General features: G+C 37.9%; 3 protein-coding genes across 3 annotated transcripts; 2 read left to right on the top strand and 1 right to left on the bottom strand.

Annotated features, from left to right (window-relative positions):
• Nucleotides 1-1,687: 1,687 nt before the first annotated feature.
• On the top strand, nucleotides 1,688-7,123 carry LOC114738971 (serine carboxypeptidase-like 27). Its single transcript, XM_028927036.1, has 9 exons — nucleotides 1,688-2,399; nucleotides 2,494-2,589; nucleotides 2,711-2,803; nucleotides 2,881-2,966; nucleotides 3,103-3,363; nucleotides 4,410-4,537; nucleotides 4,617-4,712; nucleotides 6,032-6,137; nucleotides 6,699-7,123. Exons 1-9 carry the CDS (start codon nucleotides 2,033-2,035, stop codon nucleotides 6,837-6,839), a joined length of 1,374 nt encoding a protein of 457 aa, XP_028782869.1. The 5' UTR covers nucleotides 1,688-2,032; the 3' UTR covers nucleotides 6,840-7,123.
• A 3,198-nt stretch (nucleotides 7,124-10,321) lies between these two features.
• Nucleotides 10,322-15,238, top strand: LOC114738972 (MLO-like protein 2). The gene is made up of 15 exons (XM_028927038.1): nucleotides 10,322-10,515; nucleotides 10,682-10,739; nucleotides 10,859-11,103; nucleotides 11,226-11,342; nucleotides 11,436-11,496; nucleotides 12,359-12,447; nucleotides 12,599-12,673; nucleotides 12,765-12,859; nucleotides 12,954-13,003; nucleotides 13,178-13,218; nucleotides 13,336-13,509; nucleotides 13,609-13,644; nucleotides 14,069-14,136; nucleotides 14,304-14,364; nucleotides 14,650-15,238. Exons 1-15 carry the CDS (start codon nucleotides 10,396-10,398, stop codon nucleotides 15,073-15,075), a joined length of 1,716 nt encoding a protein of 571 aa, XP_028782871.1. The 5' UTR covers nucleotides 10,322-10,395; the 3' UTR covers nucleotides 15,076-15,238.
• Nucleotides 15,239-17,454: 2,216 nt separating this feature from the next.
• Nucleotides 17,455-18,514, bottom strand: LOC114738953 (uncharacterized). The gene is made up of 2 exons (XM_028927016.1): nucleotides 17,814-18,514; nucleotides 17,455-17,704 (listed from the first exon to the last, which is right to left on the bottom strand). Exons 1-2 carry the CDS (start codon nucleotides 18,512-18,514, stop codon nucleotides 17,455-17,457), a joined length of 951 nt encoding a protein of 316 aa, XP_028782849.1.
• Nucleotides 18,515-23,512: the final 4,998 nt, after the last annotated feature.

Raw genomic sequence — 23,512 nt, 5'->3', positions numbered from 1 at the left:
CCGTACAAATACGTTACACTGTAAAAAATCATATAATCATATACCTCCTTACAAATTTTGAAAAACCTTCCTATACATAATATTTATGGTTTGAGATGACTTTACTGACTCACAATTAGGTAACATAATCTTCAATTTATCTCTGCTTCTCACCTTCGAAAGAGCAACGTATAATTACTCATGGGTAAAAACTGGCTTACACAAGTACAATCCCTCACAACGTAATGATTATCCCTGATTTTTATTTACAGTCATCGCAAATGAAAGAGACATGGAGAATTATCTTCTTTTCATCTGCAATGGCAACTGACTGTCAGAAAGATTTATGTCCATCCCATGAATTAAAACCTTATTATTAGGCTTCAATTCATTCAATGTTATGGCCTCAATGACAGATTTTCTAAGGTAACTAATATAGAGCCTAGTCCTTGGTCAAAGTTTCTTAGCAACATGACATGTGCATTAACCTTCAAACATAACTTGTGCAATGGCCATCCAGAACTATTAATTGTATTCGCCCTCAAATCCATTGCCATCTTGAGATGACTTGCAAACAGTATTACAACTAAAGTATTCAATTGACTCACCAGGCAGCAAAGAGCACATATACTCATTCACCTGATTAACACACTCAATAGTTGGTGCCACGACTGCCTTATCATTCAAAAATTAAGATGCAAATCAGGATATGTTGACTCTGTCATAGAAGCACTTGGATCTGCACACCTATGTATTAGCAGATCTTGAAGAATTTCAATCTTTGCAGTACTATCGTGCAGCATGCCCAACTTGCCATCTCCAACATTCAGCAACCCTTGAGAAAAAATATGCATTCGTGTATCATCATTCAAAAAGGAGGCATATATAGATAGCCTCGGGTTCTTAATCAATTGAAATATGAAGCAATGATCCAACAAATATGACGAACTTATGCACGCGTTAACCATACTTGCCTTCGTACCTTTCGGTATAACTGGAAGTATTTGATGAAAGTCATCACTGATCACGATGTACTTTTCACCAAATGGCTGATTAACACGTCAACAAAATTGCTGACTTTCCCATCTGTATACTTACCACATTTTCAATCAAAGGCGATTTCAAATATCCTCACTCATTAAAATAATCTGTTGCTTATAAAATAACCGATCGAACAAGGATATGTTTGTGGAATGATGAAAGAAGTTGACCAGCTTCTTAAATTTACATATTTCTTAAATACTGCTTTCTTCCATTGTTAGTAAAGTCTGGAAGATTGAACATTACGAAGCAATGTAGAGCTTCCCTCCATTTTGAGAAGTTTCCTTTTATAACCAATCAGTTTAATGATCAAAAGTAATAATTTACTGTAAATTAATCAAATAATCAAAATTTGGTCCGTAAACCCATGAAAGAATGAACAAAAATGGCGCTTAAAATAGAAAGAATGCATGTACTTCTACAGTCCCATGTGCGCCAGCCAACTGCTCAATCAAGTTGCGTGATAGACGCATATGGAAGAGAAACAAAACACACGCAAGTGACAGGAATATTCAAAGCAAGCTTTTGAGTATTGATAATTATTACAACCCGGCCGTCAAGGAGATGCATATAAATGCCTGGACTTCAATTGTTACTACTCATTTCTACTAATTATAATCATTATGAATGGGAATCACGACTGCCCCTTGTAAATTCCAATCCCTTTCACCTTTCCTCGGTGTCCCACACTCTCATTCTCTGTCCCTTTCTTTGCTCTCTCGTACTCTCCTCTTGGTTTTTAGTTTTGTCAAATCTCTCTCACTGTCTCACTTTGCTTTGGGTTCCTGCACTCTTTTAATCTCTGGCATTACAGTCCAGATTGTTTTTGTTGTTGGGATCTGTGCTTCTTCCATAAACTGCATCATCGCTATTGCTATTCTTCACTTCTGTTCTCTGCCTTCTTTTATGGTCTTGGAGTAAGCTGGCAGTAAGAAGGCTAGAAAACCCAGAATTTTTTTGGTCTCTTATTCTGGGTTTTCCTTACCTTTTGCAACTTTCAGATTTATAGATCATGGGTTTTCCTTCTCAGCTCTATTTATGTTTGCATTTGTTCATCTTTTTGGGAATTTGTCTGGCTTCTCCTCTTGGAGATCAAAAGAGAGACAGGATCACCGATTTGCCAGGACAACCAAAGAATGTGGGTTTTGCTCAGTACTCGGGCTATGTGACAGTGAATAAGGAGTCAGGGAGGGCATTGTTTTATTGGTTGACTGAAGCACCACCAAGTCGTGGACCCAAGTCAAGGCCATTAGTGTTATGGCTTAACGGCGGTCCTGGATGCTCCTCTGTTGCTTATGGGTCCTCTGAAGAGATAGGACCTTTTCGCATTAGGCCTGATGGGAAGTCACTGTACTTGAATCCTTACGCTTGGAACAAACGTCAGTAATGTTCGCAGCACCAGCAGTTTCCCATTCTCACTATTTTTTCCCCTGTAACGCATCTTCGTGTCTTCTGAATTTTTGGGTATTGCAGTGGCAAATTTACTGTTCCTTGATTCTCCCGCTGGTGTTGGCTTTTCATATACGAACAAAACGTCGGATCTGTTTACAATGGGAGATCGCAGAACAGGTAAATATGCTGTTTTGACATTGTTTTGGCGTAGCACTTGTTACAATTATGTTCTATCTGCTTTGAGATATAATTGCTCACGAGCATGAAATTTTGGGATCTGGGTTTCGTGACTTCGCAGCTGAAGATGCATATACATTTCTTGTTAATTGGTTTAAAAGATTTCCGCAGTATAGACATAGAGAATTCTACATTGCTGGAGAGAGTTATGCTGGTACTTGTTCACAAATTTATCATTCAATTCTTTTGTGTCAAGATGATGATGATCCGATTTTTAAAAATCCGTTTCAGGTCACTATGTTCCTCAGTTAGCTCGGATTATTTACCAGCAAAACAAGGGTATCAAGAATCCGGTTATTAATTTTAAGGGATTTATGGTGAGTTTGTAAGATCCACATGACAACGACAAATCTTTATTTAGGGGATAAAAGAGAATCTTTTATGCTCATTGAGAGGCCTTTATGCTATTCAATAACCATCTAATGATTGCCATCTTTCACTGATCTCTATCAGGTTGGAAATGCTGTTACTGATGATTACCATGATTACATTGGTACATTTGAGTACTGGTGGACTCATGGCTTGATTTCAGATTCCACCTATAGGATGCTGCGAATTACCTGTACTTCTGGGTCCTCCCTGCATCCAACATTGCAATGCATGCAGGCCCTCAGAGGGGCAGTTGTGGAACAGGGGAACATTGATCCATATAGCATCTATACACGGCCATGCAATAACACAGCATCACTTAGACATGGCTTGAGGGGTCGCTACGTATGCCCTGCCTTTTTATCAATCCGTTTGATTTATGTATAGGCATGCAAAGGACATTTACATGCAAGGTTTTAGATACATGGGTAGATCTAGATCATAATGGCGTATATTACATGAAAAAAAATGGAATCATAAACTGTGTATGATTCCTGTCTTACTGCTTGAGAAATCTCTATCAATGATGCTTCCGCCATCCTGAATTTTGGTTGCTAAAATAGTTTCCCTCTGCAGGAAATAGTGGAAGCTTTGAAACTAAAAACTAATGGGCAACTACTATAGAGCATTGAGCTATCTGTTTTAGTTTGCGGAATTCTCAAAGGTGTTGATAGTATTTGGAAGAGGCTAAAGCTGGGAGAACTTCCCTAACATTCTTGATTAAATAATGGCATATTGGTTTCCTAAACTATACGTTGTATTGGTGTCCCATCCAGATGCAAACAGGAAAACATAACTTTTTGTTTGCTAATCTTTAGAAAAAGCACATTTACTCAAGTTTATTTTCAATTATATTGTCATTTTGCCTTAACTGATTAAGAAGTTGATTCAAGCATTGATAAAGCAGCCACTTCATCCTTTTGTCTTCAAGTTGCCTTTTCTTTGTTTGCCTGTCTCTTTCTATCAATATTTCACTTAGTTTAATATAAGAGATGACTTGTGGACTCACTATTTTGGTTGCCTCAGATATACTCATCACTATAAAATTTTAATTAGCAGGAGGGGGGAAAAAAAACTGCAAGAAGAGATCTTTCGCAGGATGTGATTTCTGAATAACTCTGACTTAGCTGATTTGTTTTACGTTTCAGCAGTCAAAGCCTGTTAAATGAATTTGTTAATGTTTCTTAATTTCTATTTTAGGGTCATTTCAAACCAAAGAGAATTTATGCAAATTATATTGCAAATGACCATTTATTGTGGCTATACAAACATTCATCCCTTGTGGTTAATATTCTTTGGTCAATTTTGTTACTAGATACATTTTGGTCACCCCTTGTCAGGATATTTGGCTGATTTTATGTGTTTCTTAAACCTGTGACTTCCAAGCTCAGCCATGGATGTCTCGAGCGTACGATCCCTGCACAGAAAGGTTTGCAGACTTATACTTCAATCGTCCAGAAGTTCAGAAAGCACTGCACGCCAATACAACAGGGATTAGTTATTCGTGGAAGTCGTGCAGGTATATGCTTTTAAAGCAATATATGATCTGTTCTTTTGGGAGTTATTTCTATCACAGTGTTAAAAGTTTCACTTAACAGCGACATTGTTGGGAATTATTGGGCGGATTCTCCACTATCTATGCTTCCTATATATCATGAACTCATTCATGCTGGTCTCAGGATATGGGTGTACAGGTGAGTTTGCTCACTGCCTCTGACCCTACTTTTCTTCTCCCTGCTCGTACCTGTGAAGCTGAAATATTTCAATTACATGATTGCTCTGGTTGTTATAATCGGATTTGCTGCTGTCTAAACTTAATAGGAATTATTTTTGTGTATAGATTGCTGACAAACTCCACTAAGAACATTCAGGTGTTGTATAAGTAGATGTTGTAGATCTTTAGCTGTCTTCACCCCCTCCAAATCTGAAAGGAAGACAAAAATGAATTTCCATGGTTTCCATCCATGCCTAATAATTCATCTATTATGCCATGCTTTGAAATTTATGTTTGGAACTTTGACTTGACGCCACACAGATAGTACTTAGGTTTCATCTTGCAAAAGTTAAAACTCAATAAACCCATCAAGTCACTGCAAAATTAAGACTTCAGTGAACACCCCTTGGGTCTTGAATGTTCCTTTTGAGTTGCTTGTTTTAGTTATGTTGGACAAATTTAATATCCTAATAGTATCTGGAAACCCATGAGCTAAAGTGTGGGATTTTTCAGTCAACCCGCCTCTAGGCTAAAAAGAAAAATGAAAAAGCTTTGTGTGGAGGATCTGTTGTGCTATTCTATGATCTACCCAATAGGGAAACTATATATACATATCATTCAGATTGATCACATCCAATAACCTAACTGACATCCCTAAAATAATGATTATTACATAGTTGATTCAAAAAGCCAAACTCCTTTGATTCTACTTAGAAAAGCATATTAAGCTTGGGCTCAACTAAACAATCCAGGAGAGAGAATGATTCCTAATCTAGTTAGTAAGATATTCTGGGGCCAAACAACTAGAGCGTAAATTCTCAAATGACCGACATCCAATCCCTGATTCCTCAGTTACAAAGCTCTGGTCTGAAATTACAATTTTATAAAAGAAAGCAATACAATTATCTTAAATTTTATTCCCAAGTAATTTCATATTTCTAGGCTTGCTGGTTCAGTCTTCGCATTACCGAGTTTCTGTGTCATTTCAAATGACAAATTGTAGCTCAGCGAAAAAGGATGCTTCGGCTTTGAGGTGGATAAATTATATTGATCTGTTTAAGAGGCATGTTGAAAACAGTAATGGGTTCTGGAACACCCTTGCCTATAAAACATATTGGGAACTTATCTGACCTATATTGTCCATGAAATTGATGTTTATGTGGAATGTTTAGCTTCGTCTTGTCTTACTGCTTGATATTTGGTTTTTCTGAATGAAAAGTGAGCGTTGTTAATAATTTTCTATGATTTATTGGCTTTGCGCTGTTTCTGATCGTGGCTCTGCATTTACCATTTTCGCAGTGGAGATACAGATGCTGTGGTTCCAGTAACTGCAACTCGATATTCTATTGATGCCTTAAAGTTGGCTACCATCGTCAACTGGTATCCTTGGAATGATAATGGCAAGGTTAGTTGTAACTACTAACACAACATGATATGGAAACTGACACGAGAAAATATAATATAAATATATGTGTGTATATCACCAATGTGCAGTTTCAAATGCTGGAGCTCCAATTTTAAGTATAGATGCTTCATGGTTTTTCTTTTATGATGCTTCATAGGCTTAGAGCAAGCTTTCTGAAACCGTACCCTGAGTGAACTAGGAATCATTTTGTAATTTTAGCAGAAGAATAAGTGGCCATATGTCTCAAATGGTCAAACGGGTAAAAAATGAGCCTTCAGAATTTCTAAATTTAAAAATGAAAAAGCCAGTTTAAACTGGTTTTGAGCGGTTTGTTTTTTTACTAATGTGGTTAATTCTTGATGGGTTCAACTTGGTTTTGAACGGTTCTTTGGGCTGATCGGTGTTCTAGAATAACTGAAGCAGACGGAATGAGTAACAGATTGTGGGATTAACAGTAACAACTAACAACTAGGTGTATGTATATAGAAGAATTCAGTAACTGTATTGCTTTTCTGTTATGTTGCATTTCTGCTTAGTGCATTTATTTGTTGTGCGTGGAAGGTTGGAGGTTGGAGCCAAGTTTATAAAGGCCTTACGTTGGTTACAGTCACGGGAGCAGGGCATGAGGTTCCTCTTCACAGGCCTCGCCAAGCATTTATTCTTTTCAGGTCATTCTTGGAGAACAAGTCCATGCCTAGCTGAATAACACAGGAAGCATACACAACCATTCATAGTACTCCCAAACGAAATAACACCCATCATTCATTTACATACGACGGGGCTGAAAGACACGCGATAAGGAATGCATTCCTCATGAGTTCCCTCTTGCCTCTCAGCTGCCTACAAAAATTAGACCAAGCTCTTTCCTCAATGTTTGAAATATGTAGAATATTCATGTGAATTTTATTCTTTATAAGGTTTCTATTAATCATTATATGAAATGTGTGGGCCATTCTATGCAACGAACGTCCGGCATAATACTGCTCTCATCAATGAATACATGATACTTTTTTTCTCCTTAAAGATGAGAGTGTAATGAAAAAACGTGTACTGTTAGTTAACGGAATAGACTAGTAGTTGTCACCTGGAGAAAGTTTGAATGGACGCTGTCGAAATTAGCATTTTATTGATTTATTTGTCAATAAACCGGCGTGTAAAGCTACATACTGTAGATAGTCTCGTAATACCTACAAAGCACCTAAGATCACATGTTGACATGGAGTGTAACATGCAAGTGAACTTTGATCAAGATGATCCGATGGTTAGACACCATTGGAAATCGACTTCTGTATACATCATGTGTATGTATAATTAATTAATTTCTAAATGAAGACGGCTGTGTGATTCACATGTTATTATGTCATATATTTTTCAAGAGTCCATGTTTGATGATTTGCTTGGGTAATTCTTTGTGGCCTCCTCTATATCTGTTCAAATGCAAGCGGCTATCAATTCAACTTTCTTCGCTGATGGTATATATTTGGATGAGTTGCAAAAAAATGATTGGGCGGTGTGATTTGAAAGACGGAACTATTGAATTGATTAGTATTTGTTGAAAAGAAGAGTCGTAACTCATAATATCCAAGAAAGCGGAGGGATAATGAAGAGAAATGATTCCGAAACGAGAATGGATGATGAGGTGCGAAGACAAAAGGTGTATTGATTCCGAGAAAGGACGAGTGATAGAGAGAGGGAGGGGGTGGCGCATTCAATTTGGACGGTTCATAGGAAGGTTGTGAGAGGAAACCAAGTTGAGAGACTGGGATGCAGAGTCAAATGGCGACACTCTTCAGCCCTCACAAAAGTCTCCACCCTTTCATCGTTTACGCAGCTCTCTCCTTTTTGGCGGCAGCGGACAACTAATTTTGGATGGCTGTCATGTCATTGTCAGGGATTGGGGGAGAGTGGACTTTTCGTTATCCGGCGTCTGTAGTATTATCCGAATTATTATTATTATTATTATTGTTGTTGTTGTTGATGAAATAAATTTCGGGCGGCAGAGATTTTTGTGTTTGTGATAGAGACGGGCATTTAAGGGTGTGTTTGGTTGGAGGGGAGGGGAGGGGAGAGGAAGGAAAATGAACCCCTCCCCTCATTTGGTTAAAAATTTTGAAGGGGAGGGGAGCTAAAATGTCCCCTCCCCCATTTTGGCTCCCCTCCAAATTGGGGGTTTTTGGAGGGGAGTCAAAATTTTGGACCATTATGCCCTTGTAGTTTTTTTAATATTTCACTTCTACCCATAAAATATATTATTATAATATTTATTTCAAATAAAAAATATATTATCCTAAGTAAAAAAATAAAAAATATATACATTATTATAATTAAAAATATATTATAAAAATTATTTAAAAATAAAAAATTATTTAAATAAAAAATTATAATATTATAAAATTAATTTTTTATAAATATATTATTTATTAAATATATTTTAAAGCTGGAAAAAAAAGATAGCTTAAAGAAAATAAAATTTCATTTTTCTTAGAGCATATAAAATTTGTTAATTTGATTATTTTAAATATATTATTATATTAATTAGAATAAAAAATTACTATACCAATTTTTTAATACACATATTAACATGATAAGACTGAATTTTTATTAAATTATATGATTTAAATTAAGATGTAAATTAATTTATATAATATATCAATAAAAAAACATAAACTAATATGTAAGGGTAAAATGGTAAATTGATTATTACTATCCCTCCCCTCCCCTCCTTAAACCAAACAAGGAATCATTAAATACCCTCCCCTCCCCTCATTTTTAATCAAACCAAACAAGGTGAGGATGAAACTTCCCCTCCCCTCCCCTCCCCTCCCCTCCCCTCAAACCAAACAGGCCCTAAATGACGATCCCGCCACGTCGTCTATTTTAAAACACAAAAATGCCTAATTATCAAAAGACCTCAACCCGCCAGCTGATTTCGTCAATGCACTCACCTCCACGCAGCCATCTATCATTTTATTTACAAATACAATTAGTTTTATTCACTCTTGAATTACTCATTTTGTAATGAAATTAAAATGGGATAGCATGAGTCAGTCGTCTGATGCGCCGCAAAAGTGTTTTTTTTTTTTTTTTGGGTTCTTTATTATCTTCAAGACGGAAGCAGGGGGCAAAGAATCCACTGTTTGTTCATATTTGATTTATTTTATATGTTTTTATTATTTTCTATTTAACATATGCAGATTTTAAAATAAAGGCGATCATTCAATTTTGTTTTAGTTTTAAAAGAATAAGGGTGTCGTTTAAGAAATTACACATTGAAAGATTTCAAATCCAAATCCAGAAGCACAGGAGATTGGGGTAACAGCATTTGTTGAATGGGATACTTATCAACGTAATCTCGGTGCCTGCTCATCCCTCCAAATTCAATGCCTTTGACCGATGCTCCTTCCATAAACGGAATGCCAATTTTATCCGTCTCACTGACCCCACCAGCGATGATGTTCATTCGTTTATCACTTCATATTTCCGATCACAACGTACCACCCTTTTGCAACTTGAGAGTCTTAAACAAGCAGTGGGGCCCATCAAGGACCCAATGCCAGAATCCCTTCATTTCTCCTCCTCTTTTTTTAATCCACTTGCCTCTGCCTAGGCCAAACCCGTCTCTCCTGCTTCATCCTGCAGCTTCCCCCAATCTATTCATTTTTAGTAAACCCAGTTTACTTTCAAACTTTTCTGCTCCCATTCAATTGGGCCTTCCTCTCCGAAAAGTAACATTTAATATGCATACAAGCTTCTTTAAATAATGAAAGTTCATCCCATAACTAACTTGGAACAGGCAAAAGAAACGGCTGATGTCACGCGTTTATATGAATGATACCATGAACCTCTTCAGTGATTTCACTAGAATATTGATGGTTGTTTTCCTTTTTAATGGATTTAATCAATAAATTTGAAAAAAAAAAAACACAACAACAACAACAAAAGAGTTTAGCATGGATGGCAGAGCAGAGAGGAGCCCCTTACTCATCTTCTTATTCGCTCTGGTCAATGTTTGACCAATCATTGGTTTGAAAATGTCAAAGCCTTATTCCTCTGAGCAATACACACTAACGCGCTCCCTTTTCCTCCCTCGCTCCCGTATTTAAACCTCTTCCGGTGCAAATAAGCAGAACCCACCCCACACAGGAACCTATTCTCGTCGTCCCACGCTGACTTGTCACTCCCTGCATAATTTTCCCCTCCCTCCCCATTTCTCCTCCCGTGCCTTGCAGAGATCGGCAGACCCAGCGCAGCTCGCGGGATGGCTCAAGCTAAAGAGCGAACCTTGGAGGATACCCCGACCTGGGCCGTTGCTGTCGTGTGCTTCGTCTTGCTCGCTATTTCCATCGCCATTGAACACCTTCTTCATGTTGTTGGACATGTATGCGTTTTTGTTTCTTTTCTGGCACTGCGTAAACTGATTCCTGCTTATATGGAGTTGAGAGCAATTTATTTGCACAGGACGCACAATTTTTTGGCATGACCTTACTATTACAATAATTGTGGTGCACCGTTCTGATAACTTCCTGCTTCTTGAAATTATACAGTGGTTCAAGAAGAAGCACAAAAGGGCTCTGTATGAAGCACTCGAAAAGGTTAAAGGAGGTACTTATCCTTCTTGTGACTGGCTTTGTTGGTTTTTCCAACCTCTTTAATTATTTTTTTTTTGGTGATAACCTCTTTAATTTGACGTAACAACTTTCTTGCGTTTGGACTTGCTACAGAGCTCATGCTGCTGGGCTTCATATCGCTGCTGCTCACGGTGTTTCAGGATCCTATTTCCAATATCTGCATATCAGAAAAAGTTGCCGCCTCTTGGCATCCTTGTGCTGTTCCAAAAACACAAACTCAAGCCCAATCTGATCCTGAGGACTCTGACGACCACAATTCTCGCAAACTTCTCCAGTTTCTGGACCCCTCACCTCGACGTGTTCTCGCCACCAAAGGATACGACAAATGCGCAGACAAGGCAAGCTCATCCATCACCTTCATGTGAAAGCAAGAGAGATTCATTAATTAAGCTGATGACATCCTTAACCATGCTAATCAAATCAAGTGGTCCCTCCTAACTCCCATGTTTTGTATTTGCAGGGTAAAGTGGCTTTTGTTTCTGCTTACGGCATCCATCAGCTCCATATATTCATCTTTGTGCTCGCAATTTTTCATGTCCTTCAGTGCATTATCACGCTCGCTTTGGGCAGAACTAAGGTACTTACAGCGTTCAACTTAAGGAAATCACATCCAACAATTACTTCTCCTTTCTTCTTGTCTTTAACTCTTCGATTGCTTCACTGGGTTCAGATGAACAAATGGAAGAACTGGGAAGATGAGACGAAGACTCTTGAATATCAATGCTATAATGGTACGAAACTGATTGGCAATTTTATTCACGAGTACCAGAACGGTATTTTTGCATATTTACTCTTTTCAAGACTTGCTTTTCAATGTTGTCGCACAATAATAGGAAGCTTTGAGATTTGGTCCCTCATGAATTTCTTTCTCAATTTTGTTTCGCCCACCTGAATACTTTTCATTTAACCTCACAAATAAGATATTATCAACAATATTCTTTCACTACTAAAAAAAAAATTTTATTGATCCTAACTGCGGTCACAGACAAGCACAACGAAATTATATTTTTAAATTAGCTGCAGTCTCAGAACATTGGGCACTGCGTTATCTTTTCCAAAAAAAAAAAAATCTCTGAGCGGGTAAATTGAGGAAATAATTTTATAAACGGTCAAATCAAGAGATGAGATATCTTTGAGGGACTAAAACAAAAAATATTATATGAGTGAGAGACAAAATTAGAGTTCTGCCCTTTTCAAGAGTCAATCAATAAAATTAGCTTATAATGCACCCGCTTGCCGTGATTTTAGTCAATGAAATAAAAAAAGCTATATAGAGCAGCCACTCCCCCATGATCCATCTGTTATATGCGTTTAAAATAAGGGCTACAGGCCAAACCTATTTGGTTGCTGGGGAAATTTTGCTCTTTTTTTTTGGGGGGGGGGGGGGGTGGTGACGCGAAGATTGACTTCCTAATTATATATTAAGTATAGTATTATTTCATGTGCTTTCTTGGAATGAGGATACTAATTTGTAGCTTTGATTTCGTCCAAAGACGTGTGTGAGCGACAAAAGATGAATTTAATTATCACAATTTTGGAAGTTTGGGGTACGCACCATGTCTGACATTGCAATTTGCATGATATGTATTGCAGATCCTGAGAGGTTCAGGTTTACGAGGGAAACAACATTTGGGAGAAGGCATATGAATACGTGGACTCGTTCTCCCATTTCACTATGGATTGTGAGTTCAAAAATTGCATACATTGCCTAGTCGGATTATAATGAGCTCTTCATTTAGCTTGCTCTGGAATTATCTGAACTTAAAACATCATATTGATATAATTAAGCATCAAGCCTGGCATTCTAAGGCATCCTTATCCCTTTTAAACCAGGTTTGCTTCTTTAGACAGTTCTTTGGATCGGTTACAAAGGTTGACTACGTGGCACTAAGGCATGGATTTATCATTGTGAGTCTCTGCTCTCTCAAATGTCTAAATTAAAAGCTTTTGGTTCAGAAAACAACCCCAGACCTGAGACTAATTAACCACGTAATTGCAGGCTCATTTGGCCCCCGGAAGCGAATCAAAATTTGATTTCCACAAGTACATCAAAAGATCACTTGAGGAGGACTTTAAAGTTGTGGTGGGAATAAGGTAAGAGACATCGACCATGAGGATCTTAATTTGCCTAATCTTTTTTTAATAACTCTACCTGGCAACCTAATCTTCAACTTACTGGCACTTGCAGTCCCATCATATGGTTTACGGCGGTCCTGTTCCTTCTGACAAACACCCATGGTAAGCCTAACTCAAAAAATTTTAGAGAAATTTGCTTATGACGTACTTCTCCAGTCTTAAATATAAAACCCATTTTATAGTGTAATTTATACTACAAGATGGGTTTTATATTTAGTACTGAAGGCAGTATAATGATATGCATTAGTTGTGACTTGTGTGATTGGGTGTGTACAGGATGGCGCTCTCATTTGTGGCTTCCATTTATCCCACTGATTGTAAGTACCAAGAGCACTCTTGTAAACAGTCGATTTTAAAAGTTTGTAATTGTCTTGCTATGTTCGGATGATAGGCTATAGCTAATACTATGTTTCAATGTAACTTGGATGTTGCAGATAATCTTATTGGTTGGTGCCAAGCTTCAAACGATTATAACAAAGATGGCATTGAGGATTCAAGAAAGAGGGGACGTGGTGAAGGGTGCACCGGTGGTTGAACCAGGGGATCACCTTTTCTGGTTCAATCGCCCTCGTCTTCTCCTCTTTTTGATTCATCTCGTTCTCTTTCAGGTTCTTTTTCTATTTTCATACTTCCTTTCACTTTGAATGCTACTGCTTATGATGATATATGGTTATGACTGAATTGCTTGCCGCTCTAATTTGTTGCAGAACGCATTTGAACTTGCATTTTTCGCTTGGAGTACAGTAAGTTTCTTATCTCGTCTTCGTGAACTTCACTTAATTTTGTGCTGGAATGGACCATATGTTTGCTATTAATGGACATGACTGCAAAAAACTTTTATCAGAAGCAATTCGTAAAAATAAATGTATTTGACAGAGAATGTGTCAATATAATCATGAAAAATTCGAAGAAGCCACAACACATTTTCACCATCAGAAAAAGTGCACAATAGGGAGATATGCACTTGCAGAGTTATATTTTCTTTAGCCCAGATTCCTGTTCTTTTCTAGAGACGTTGCTGGTGTATAATTTAGTGCCTGAAATTTTTTTTCTTTTAAGAAAATGAAGCATACTCACATGAGGGGTTTATATTTTCTAGCCAGAATAGAACACTAGCCTCAATACTTGTCTAACTCTACCTATGCCATTTGTCTTTTCGTGTTTCAGTATGAATTCTCTATAAACTCTTGCTTCCACCAAGATACAGCGGATATTGTCATTAGAATTACAATCGGGTAAGTTCCCTCCTTCTGCAAAATAATATGAACACTCCCATACATTGAACGGCTAGGCACAACCGTTGATCATTCATGAGCTCATGTTTTGGATATTATTACCTCATTATTATGGCATCGATCAGTAGCATGCTAAAGTACTAATATACGAGTTCCAAATTTTGCAGGGTTATCATTCAAGTTCTGTGCAGCTATGTGACCCTGCCTCTTTATGCTCTGGTCACCCAGGTAAAAAAATATGAATGAGTACTCCCACAAGTAGTTGCATCAGATTCATTCTTTAATAAAAAGCACTCCTTCACCGGCTCATTAATTTAATCGAAATCATGGTTTTGTATAGGTGAAGTTTCTTAATTAGATGGAGATATAACAACAAACGTAGTAATTATTTTCAGTTCAGGAAGTCAACAAAACCATCTAATTAATTAATTAGATGGTTTTGTTAATAATTAATTAATTCAGATTAAAGCAGCAGGCACTGATATATGAGTGGTGTTGACTCACTGATGGCAGATGGGTTCAAGCATGAAGCCAACAATTTTCAATGACAGAGTAGCAACTGCACTGAAGAACTGGCACCACGCAGCCAGGAAGAACGTGAAAGAAAGCAAGCACTCCTTATTATCAGAATCGGTGACTCCATTCTCCAGCAGGCCTGCCACTCCAAGCCGCGGCATGTCTCCAGTTCATCTGCTGCAAAACCACCCCTTGAGAAGCACTGAAAGTGCCCATACTTCTCCCAGGGCTTCTTCTTCGAGCTACCAGGACAACGACCATTGGGACATCGAAGGCTCACCTTCCCCTAGTCGCCACCCTCACGATCAGGCTGTTTCGCAGCCCACCGCCGCTGCTTCTGATTTGCCCCCTCTTCCTCAGCATGAGATCACCATTGCCTTATCTGACTTCTCTTTCGACAAGCGGCATTTGGATAGAGACTAATCATCGAGGATCAAGCTTTCTTTCTTGCCCACAATTTGTACATGAAAATTTCTTTAAGTGTTTATACACGCACACATAGAGGTTTATTTTCGTTGCAAATTGAGAATTTTCATGTATTTCAAAAGGAGGTATAATATTAGAAAAAAATGTGATTTCATTTCCTTTCCTTTCAACCGTTATTCATTTTTGTTTAGTATTACTAGGTTCAATTGAAGTCAGCTTTCTTAACGTGATTTTTCTATTTATAAATTCTTCCAACTTATTTAAGGCAAATTAAATCGCGTTCGCTTAGCACATTCCAATAGGTTCCGAATTCAAATTTTAGTTACTAACACACAAAAGCAAAGATGTCCCTGTTATAAATTATATTTGCTATATTACTATTGATAGTTTTCCTTCCATGTTCTTTTCCTCGTGTGCATTAGTAATATCTATGCCCAAACATAACTTCTTGGGCCCCAAAAAAAATTGCAAATTCATTAACAATTAAGATTAAATGTATATTGAGTTACCGTCAAAATCTTTTTTTGGGAAATAAAAGAGGGCCAAAAAAAAAAAAAGTTATACTAACGGAAAGTTCCCAATTTGTCACACTCAGTCGGCGTCTTCAACTGTGAAGGGCACGAATAAAAAACAGAAGGTTCAGCAATTCCCAAGTATACCAGCCACACCATTGCAAGCTCTGGGCAAGATTTGTAGCTTCGCATACTTTGTATTTTGAGAATCAGTAAGCTACAGTTAGTAGGTTCAACAATCAACGTTGGAATTCAGCGTATCAATAAGGCACTGTGCATTTTTTTTTTAATATGCACAAGTATCAACAATTCTGTTCAAGTCACTGTCGGCCATTAAATATAAGCACTTCTCTTAATGAGAATTCAAATATTGATTTATCATGTATATTATAAGAGACTAATTCTTCCTTTTAAACCCAATACTTATTAGTCATTTGATTGAGCGATGACTCCATCTTCCCATGCCAAGGTCGGACCTTTGAGGATAGCCCAGTGTTGAGCTTCCATAGCAGAACACTAAAATCCAAAGAATGAGATCTGCAGGGACGCTGCATCCCTTCTTTCAGCCCAGAATCGTTTCGTGAATTTGTTGGGCGCCCACTTCCCTGAACTTGACTTTGCCAGCCGCGGACTTTCGAAGCATTAAACGGCTTCAGGGGATTTTATTAGAATAAGCAAGCCCTAATTTCTTGTTTTGGTCCCAAAGCTTGGAGCCATCTACATATCAATTTGTACTTAAGGGTGTTTGGTTTTAACTGAAAATACTTTATAAAGATATTTTCATACAAATTGAGATACAATTCTTCTCACATATGTATTTTGTATATAGTAAAATTTCTTTTTTTAAAACTACTCATTTCGTCCCTTGTTATAAGATCTACTTAATATTATATGGTTTTAAAAAAACTGTTAAAATTAATTAAAAATAATAAATATGTTGAAAATGTCTTTTTGTTCCTTAAGTATGTCCTTATTTATAAGTGGGTAGGTGTGAGTGAAAAAAAATGGAGAGAATGTATGGGGAAAAGGTAATACGAGAAAGTATATTAATTAAGGGTAAAGTAAGTAAAAATGTATTTATTGTTTAGACAAATTTAAAAAAGATTTTATAAATAGGAATAAACCAATTTAAAAAATAGGATCTTATAATAAGGGATGGAGGAATATGATTCGGTTTTTACTCAAATATTTTGTGTTCCCACTTCCTTACTTGGATCCTAGTTTCGACCCATCTCGGTTTGAGGCACGGGGATCATTCTGGATGACGATATTGGCTCCTTCGAGTAACAGTCCACAACATTTGCTTTCATAAAATATGATTTTCATTTCTTCCCCGCTTGCTAAAAAGACATGTTTAAGCAGCAAACACACAAGAAATTCCTATCTACGCATCAAAGAATCAAAGAAGTATATAATTGGCCGAATAGTCAGATCAATCAGAAACTTCAGGCAAAAAAAAAAGATCTGTCAGAACTCAGAAACTAGCTACGCAAGCATACCAACTTTGGCCAGAAAAAAGGAGGGGGAAAAAGGAATCTAGGTAAGCACACCAATCAACGAAACAAATTAAAATACAAAGCAAGGATGCCTAGATTAACAAAAAAACAACAAACAGAAGCGGATGTAATCCTCCTCTTGAGCATAACATTATATCCTTGATCATTATATTTGGCAATCCAGAGCACTGATACAATAAAAACACCCCCCCCCCAAAAAAAAAAGGGGGGATGACCATTGACCAAACAGTTCCACACGTATGGAGATACATACAAATCCTCGATTGTGAGAAATGGATGCCAAGTAATTAATTTTCGACGAATAAATGAGAAGTAATGTGAAGGACAGAACTGGATTATATACGAGACTAGATGTGGGTAGGTAGGGAGGGTGAAGATGAATAAGAAGGGGAAGTTGGCGGAGATTTGGTCTTGCGAATATACTTTCTGGCCCAAACATGCTTTCCATTGATGCTGAACTTCACTTTGCCTTTGCCTTCCAGCACCGCATCTATCAAACCTATGGCATTCCCACGCACAACCAGCCGAGCATATAGAGGTTGCTCCATCATTTCCACTTCTTGCATACATACTTCTTCTATCATATCTCCATATCTTCTGCAACAAATGAATCAAGAGAGAATTGACGTTTATCCCCCTTGGTAAATACAATTGAGAATTATTATATACAAGTCTAGTGCGTAATACAGGGAAATGCAGAAAGAACCTTGAGAAGTAGTCTCGGACCTCAGCCTCAGAAATAGGGTACCCTTTTGAGAAAGTCAAAAAGATGGTCCTTTCATCAGGGGGCACATTCCTTCCCGCACCAGTAGTACTCAGCTCCAACCTCTTTAACATCTTACTCACCTCATCATTCTGAGACTCATACTGAGCAATAGTGTTGTGTTGGGGCTGCACAGCATGACGAGTAGAGTCATAATAAGCAGGTTGCACCCCCGGATTTATCTGGCTCCGCTTTATCATAGCCTTCTCACTTCCCACTTTCTGCACTATGTCGGTGAAGGCTCTGATGCAGACGTCGTTGATTATTTTGGTGATGGCATGGACTATGGGCTCACGGTTTTGGAGCAAGTAACGGATGGTGACGCTCCTCTGAGTGATACTCTGGGTTAAACGCAAGTCTTTGATGAGGTTGGAGTCATGAGGGAATTGGTCGCCCTCGATGCAGCTCAAGGCCAAGACGACCTCATTTACGAGGTCACGGAGTAATGAATCAGAAGCACTGAGGAGCTTGGACACGAGCCTGAAATCCTTGCTCATCTTCTCCAGCCAAATGAGGTATGCCATGACCTGCATGGCCTCGTTGGGTTCGCGGCCAAGAGACACCAAGAGCCGGGTGAAGAGAATGCGGTCGATGTTGTGAAACTGGTTAAATTCATTTTGGGAGCAAGAAGACGGAGAAGCCATAGTTTATTATGGAGGTGAAGGAAGGTGGTTGGTAGGGTTTGATATTTAAGGACATGAAGGGGCGCCATTGACGACCTTTTGAAGGTAACCATTCATGAGTGGAGTGCATTTCTGTGTTGATAAAATCTTTCCATGTGTGCTCCAATGAATTTGGATATGTATCTATGGATCTGTAATAGAGAGATGGAGCTCAATGAATCTCACGTCTCTTTCTATTTCTTTCCTCCGTCGTCATTCGTCAAAAGAGAGGATCCATCTCAAATACTCAATACTCAGAAACTCCGACTTCTTAATTTGCTTTGTTCGACGAAATTAATGGGGTGAAAGGTTTGTAAATGGATTTTCTTTTCCGATGGATTTTGTAAATTGATTTGTGTATCCCTGAATCCTGATTTACTTATGTTTGAAAATCTAAACAGTTGAATTTACGGTCTATCATTTACTAATAATAACTAATAATAATAAATAATAATAATGGAGTAATTTGATTTCGTTTAATTAAACGAGTAAATGCAATGTTGTAGAGTAAAAATTACACTAAATTAATTAAGATTTAAGACTACCAAAAAAAAAATTTAATGATCCCCACCTCTCAGGATACAAAGCGCCTATGTGAATCTTCGTTAATTCCTGATATTAAAAAATTTTCAACGATTTTATAGCTGGAAAATATTTTTAAATTAAAGTTATAAATATGTACAAACTCCCAAGTATATCTCGCTTGGTGATATTATTTCTCGTTTAAGTTCTTCTTATGATGCCATAGGTTCGGTTCATTGAACAAATTAAATATATAAACTAAGGTGGCATGCACTCAATCCATGTTATGAACTGAATATATAGATAAGTACATTTAACCATTTATTAATTGAACATAAAATTATTACTAATCAATTGTATTAATTATAAAATATATAATTAATTTGTTCTAATTATAAAAGTTAATTGACTAATTTGAGGAAATAAAAGAAAGAAGTTAAGTTAATTATTTGTAACAAATAGGTGATGTCTTTCCTAAAATATCCTTACTAATAAATTGTATGGGCTAAAACTACCATTGTTAGAAGGATTATTTTGAGAAAAAAATGCATGAATATGAGAGACAAATTGGATTGAGGTCTTATATTTAGAATCAAAATAAAAGTCAAATAAGGTCTCATATTTTTTTTTTTGAGCAAAACAAGTCAATTTTATTAATAACCAAAAGAAAGGTACAAACACCAATAGCCCAAAGGCTGGAAAAGCAAACACTCAAAAGCCTATAATACAACCTAACACACAAACCTTACCAAAGAAAGAAGACCAAACAGAAAATAAACTGACTTACTGAGAAACTAAAAATAGAGGACACTTAGCCAATACCAGTACGGTCCCTACACACCAGGCCACAGGAGCTCACATCATTAGTCAAAACAGCCAACAGAGAGGATGGTGGCTTTGAAAGCCATCCCGAAGGTACCATGCCCCTCAATGCCTCAGCTGCAATTAGATCAGCAGCCTTGTTTCCTTTTCTGTCAACCAGGGAAAGATTCCATGAAGACTTACCCGAAAGACTATCAATGCATTTCTGCACCACCTCTGAACAGCACCACTCTCCTCCTTTCCCATCCTTCCTCTGCATTAGACCATACAACTCCTGGCAATCCATCTCAAAGACCACATGAACCCAGTTTTTTATTTCAGCAACTTCTAAAGCAGATAGAAGAGCTAAGCATTCAGACATAAATGGTGAACTCGACTCCACCTTCTTCCCTAAGCCTCCAATAAACTCTCCTTTCTCATTTCTGCATACCACACCAATTGCTGCTTCCTTAGAGTCATGCTTGAAAGCCCCATCCATGTTAATTTTGATCGTGTTAGCTGCTGGTCTCAACCACTCCTGGTTTCTATCACATCCCTTCCTGCCCCCTTCCTTCCTTCCCTCCCTTTCAGTTGCATTCTGGAAATCTCTAACTAATCTCATTGCTTTTGCCACACAATTCAAGGCATCAACATCTTCTCCTTCAAAAATTGCCTTGCATCTAGATTTCCAGATCCACTAGCAGATTCCTGCAAAAATTGCTAAATTTTGTTTATCCTTACCCATTTTACTGTCCAACCATTCTTCCAACCATTTGTCAAACCGAAAGTTTCCCTTATCATCAAACTTCAGTGACAAAGGGGAGCCAAACCAGCAGACTTTTGCCCATGGACACTGAAATAGCATGTGCTCAACAGTTTCCACATGTGTTCTGCAGATCTCACATATCGGGGTCACTGAACATTTCTTCCTGAATAACGCTTCCTTAGTTGCCAAAGCCCCATTCACAGCCCTCCACATAAAATGCAGCACCTTAGGAGGTAATTTAATGTTCCAGATCCCGCTCCACAGGTTCTTAGAGGGTTTATAAGAAGAACTAGGCTTATCAGTAGCATTATCCCTCATTATGTTCAGAGCAATCTTATAGCCTAGTTTTACCATGTATTCACCGCTTCTGCTTTTTAGCCACACCCTTTTGTCATTGCTGCTTATTGATGGAATTTTGACCTGCATAATGAGTTCTTTGTCTTCATCATCAAGTGCATCTTGTGTCTCATCAAAATACCACTTTCCTTCTTTAATCAAACTACTTACCTTGAGATTTCTTGAATTATCATTCAAATTCCTACTTTTCAATTTCAAAGAGTCTGCAGTAGGAATCCATTGATCATTAAAAATAGAGATCTTCTCACCATTCCCCACTTTCCAGCATAGGTCCTTCCTTATCAGGTCCCTTCCATTTAAAACACTCGACCACCCCCAGGATGCTTTATTTCCTTTCTTTGCTTCCAAAAAGCATCCATTAGGGAAATATATGCCCTTCAACATTTTTACCCAAAGAGCATCTGGTTGTTGCACCATTCTCCATGCTGTTTTTGCTAGCAGAGCTAAGTTAAAGGCTTCTAGCTCTCTGAATCCCATACCCCCTTCTCCTTTAGCTTTGCACAAACTTTTCCAAGACTTCCAATGGATTCTCCCCTCCTGTTCCTTCTGGCCCCACCAGAACTTAGAAACCATACTGTCCAGCTCAACACAACATTTTCGAGGGAATTTGAAGCAAGACATTGAAAACACAGGTATTGCATTCGCCACTGACTTAACCAGCACTTCTCTTCCCGCAAAAGTTAAAAGCTTTTGTTTCCAACCCTGCAATCTTAAACTCATCTTGCATTTCACAAAATTAAGAGCTTCAGCTTTAGATTTCCCCCAAATCAGTGGTAGTCCCAGATACTTCCCTGGGTTCTCGCTTGCCTTTATCCCCAGAACATCATATATTTCTTTTTTCAAGCTATCACTGGCGTTCTTTGAGAAAAAAACACAGGATTTATCAAAATTCACCACCTGACCTGATGCTTCACAGTAACAATCCAGTATGCTCTTTAACAACCTACAGTTTCTCTTCTCTGCATTAATGAAGAAAAGAGCATCATCTGCAAAAAAGCAGTGAGATAGAATTGGGCAACTTGCAGCTAGTTTAATACCTTTTAAACGACTCCTCTCCACAAACCACTGTGTCATCACCGAAAGAGCTTCAGCAGCCAGGATAAAGAGATAAGGAGACAACGGGTCCCCTTGTCTAATACCTCTCTCCATGTTTATATCAGCCACCTTCCTTCCTCCTACGAGCAGACTCAAACTAGCTGAAGTCACACATTCCATAACCCAGGTAATCCACTTCTCCCCAAACCCGAGTCTTCTCATCACTTCTTCTACAAACTTCCATTCTAACCTGTCATAGGCTTTGTTCATATCTATTTTGATGGCCATATCCACCCTCTTCCCCTTCTTCTTATTCTTCAGATAGTGAAAGGCTTCATGAGCAATCAAGATGTTATCTTGAATCAGTCTGCCAGTTACAAACGCCCTTTGATGCTCAGATATGATTCTAGATAGCAACATTTTCATTCTGTTTGCTAGGACCTTGGATACAATCTTATAGGCAAAATTACAAAGTCCAATAGGCCTGAATTGCCCCACAGATTCAGCATTCTCCACCTTTGGAATCAGAACAATATTGGTTTTATTTACCAAGTTCAAACTAGTATTATTCTGAAAGAAATCTTTTACCATCAAAACTACCTCCTCATTAACCACATTCCAGGCTGCATGGTAGAAAATACCAGAAAAACCATCAGGCCCAGGTGCTTTAGAGCCATTTAGTTGAAAAGCTGCTAATTTGATTTCCTCCACTGTAACTTCTCTTTCAAGCAGCAAATTATCTTCCATAGTCACTTTCTTTTCTACAAACTGAAGGGCTACCTCCATATTTCTATTCCCTCCCGATGTGAATAAGTTCTTGTAAAATTCTGTGAAGGCCCCATTAATTTCGCTTTCTTCCTCTATCCATCTGCCACTGTCATTTTTCAGTCTAACAACTTTGTTCCTGGCCCTTCTTCTCATAGTGCTTAAGTGGAAGAATTTGGTGTTTTTGTCACCACTTGATAACCAGTTTACTCTTGATCTCTGCCACCAATATTTTTCCTCCCTTTCCCACGCTTCTTCTATCTTTTTAATTAAAACTTCTGCTTCTCTTCTGCTATCCTCTGTTAAGGCCCCACTATTACATACTTCCAGCTAGCAGGTCAGCTCTTCCACTAATTTTCGTGCATTTGGGAAGTTCTCCTTGCCCCACCTTATTAAAGCCCTCCTACATTTCAATAGCCTTTTGACCAGCTCTTGCACCTTATTTCTACTTTCATACACTTCTTTCTTCCAGCTATTTTCAACTACCGAAATAAACTGCTCATGTTCAGCCCAAACAGCTTCAAATTTAAACATTCTTTGTACTTTTGAGTGTTTAAATTCAAAGTCAACTACCAGCAAATGATGATCAGATCCTAATGGTTCTATATGAGAAACCACCACATTTCCAAATTCATCACAAAATTCAGTATTGGCCATGGCTCTGTCAATCCTTTCCTTCACATGATTTACCCCCAGCCTCCTATTACACCATGTGAATTTAGGACCCTGAAATC

Source organism: Neltuma alba, unplaced genomic scaffold (genome assembly GCF_004799145.2).
Source record: "Neltuma alba isolate B1F8T4 unplaced genomic scaffold, ASM479914v2 tig00013730_pilon, whole genome shotgun sequence".
In the NCBI taxonomy this organism is placed as follows: domain Eukaryota; kingdom Viridiplantae; phylum Streptophyta; class Magnoliopsida; order Fabales; family Fabaceae; genus Neltuma; species Neltuma alba.
The sequence above is the reverse complement of the archived record's forward strand: the minus strand, read 5'-3'. Positions and strand labels throughout refer to the sequence as shown.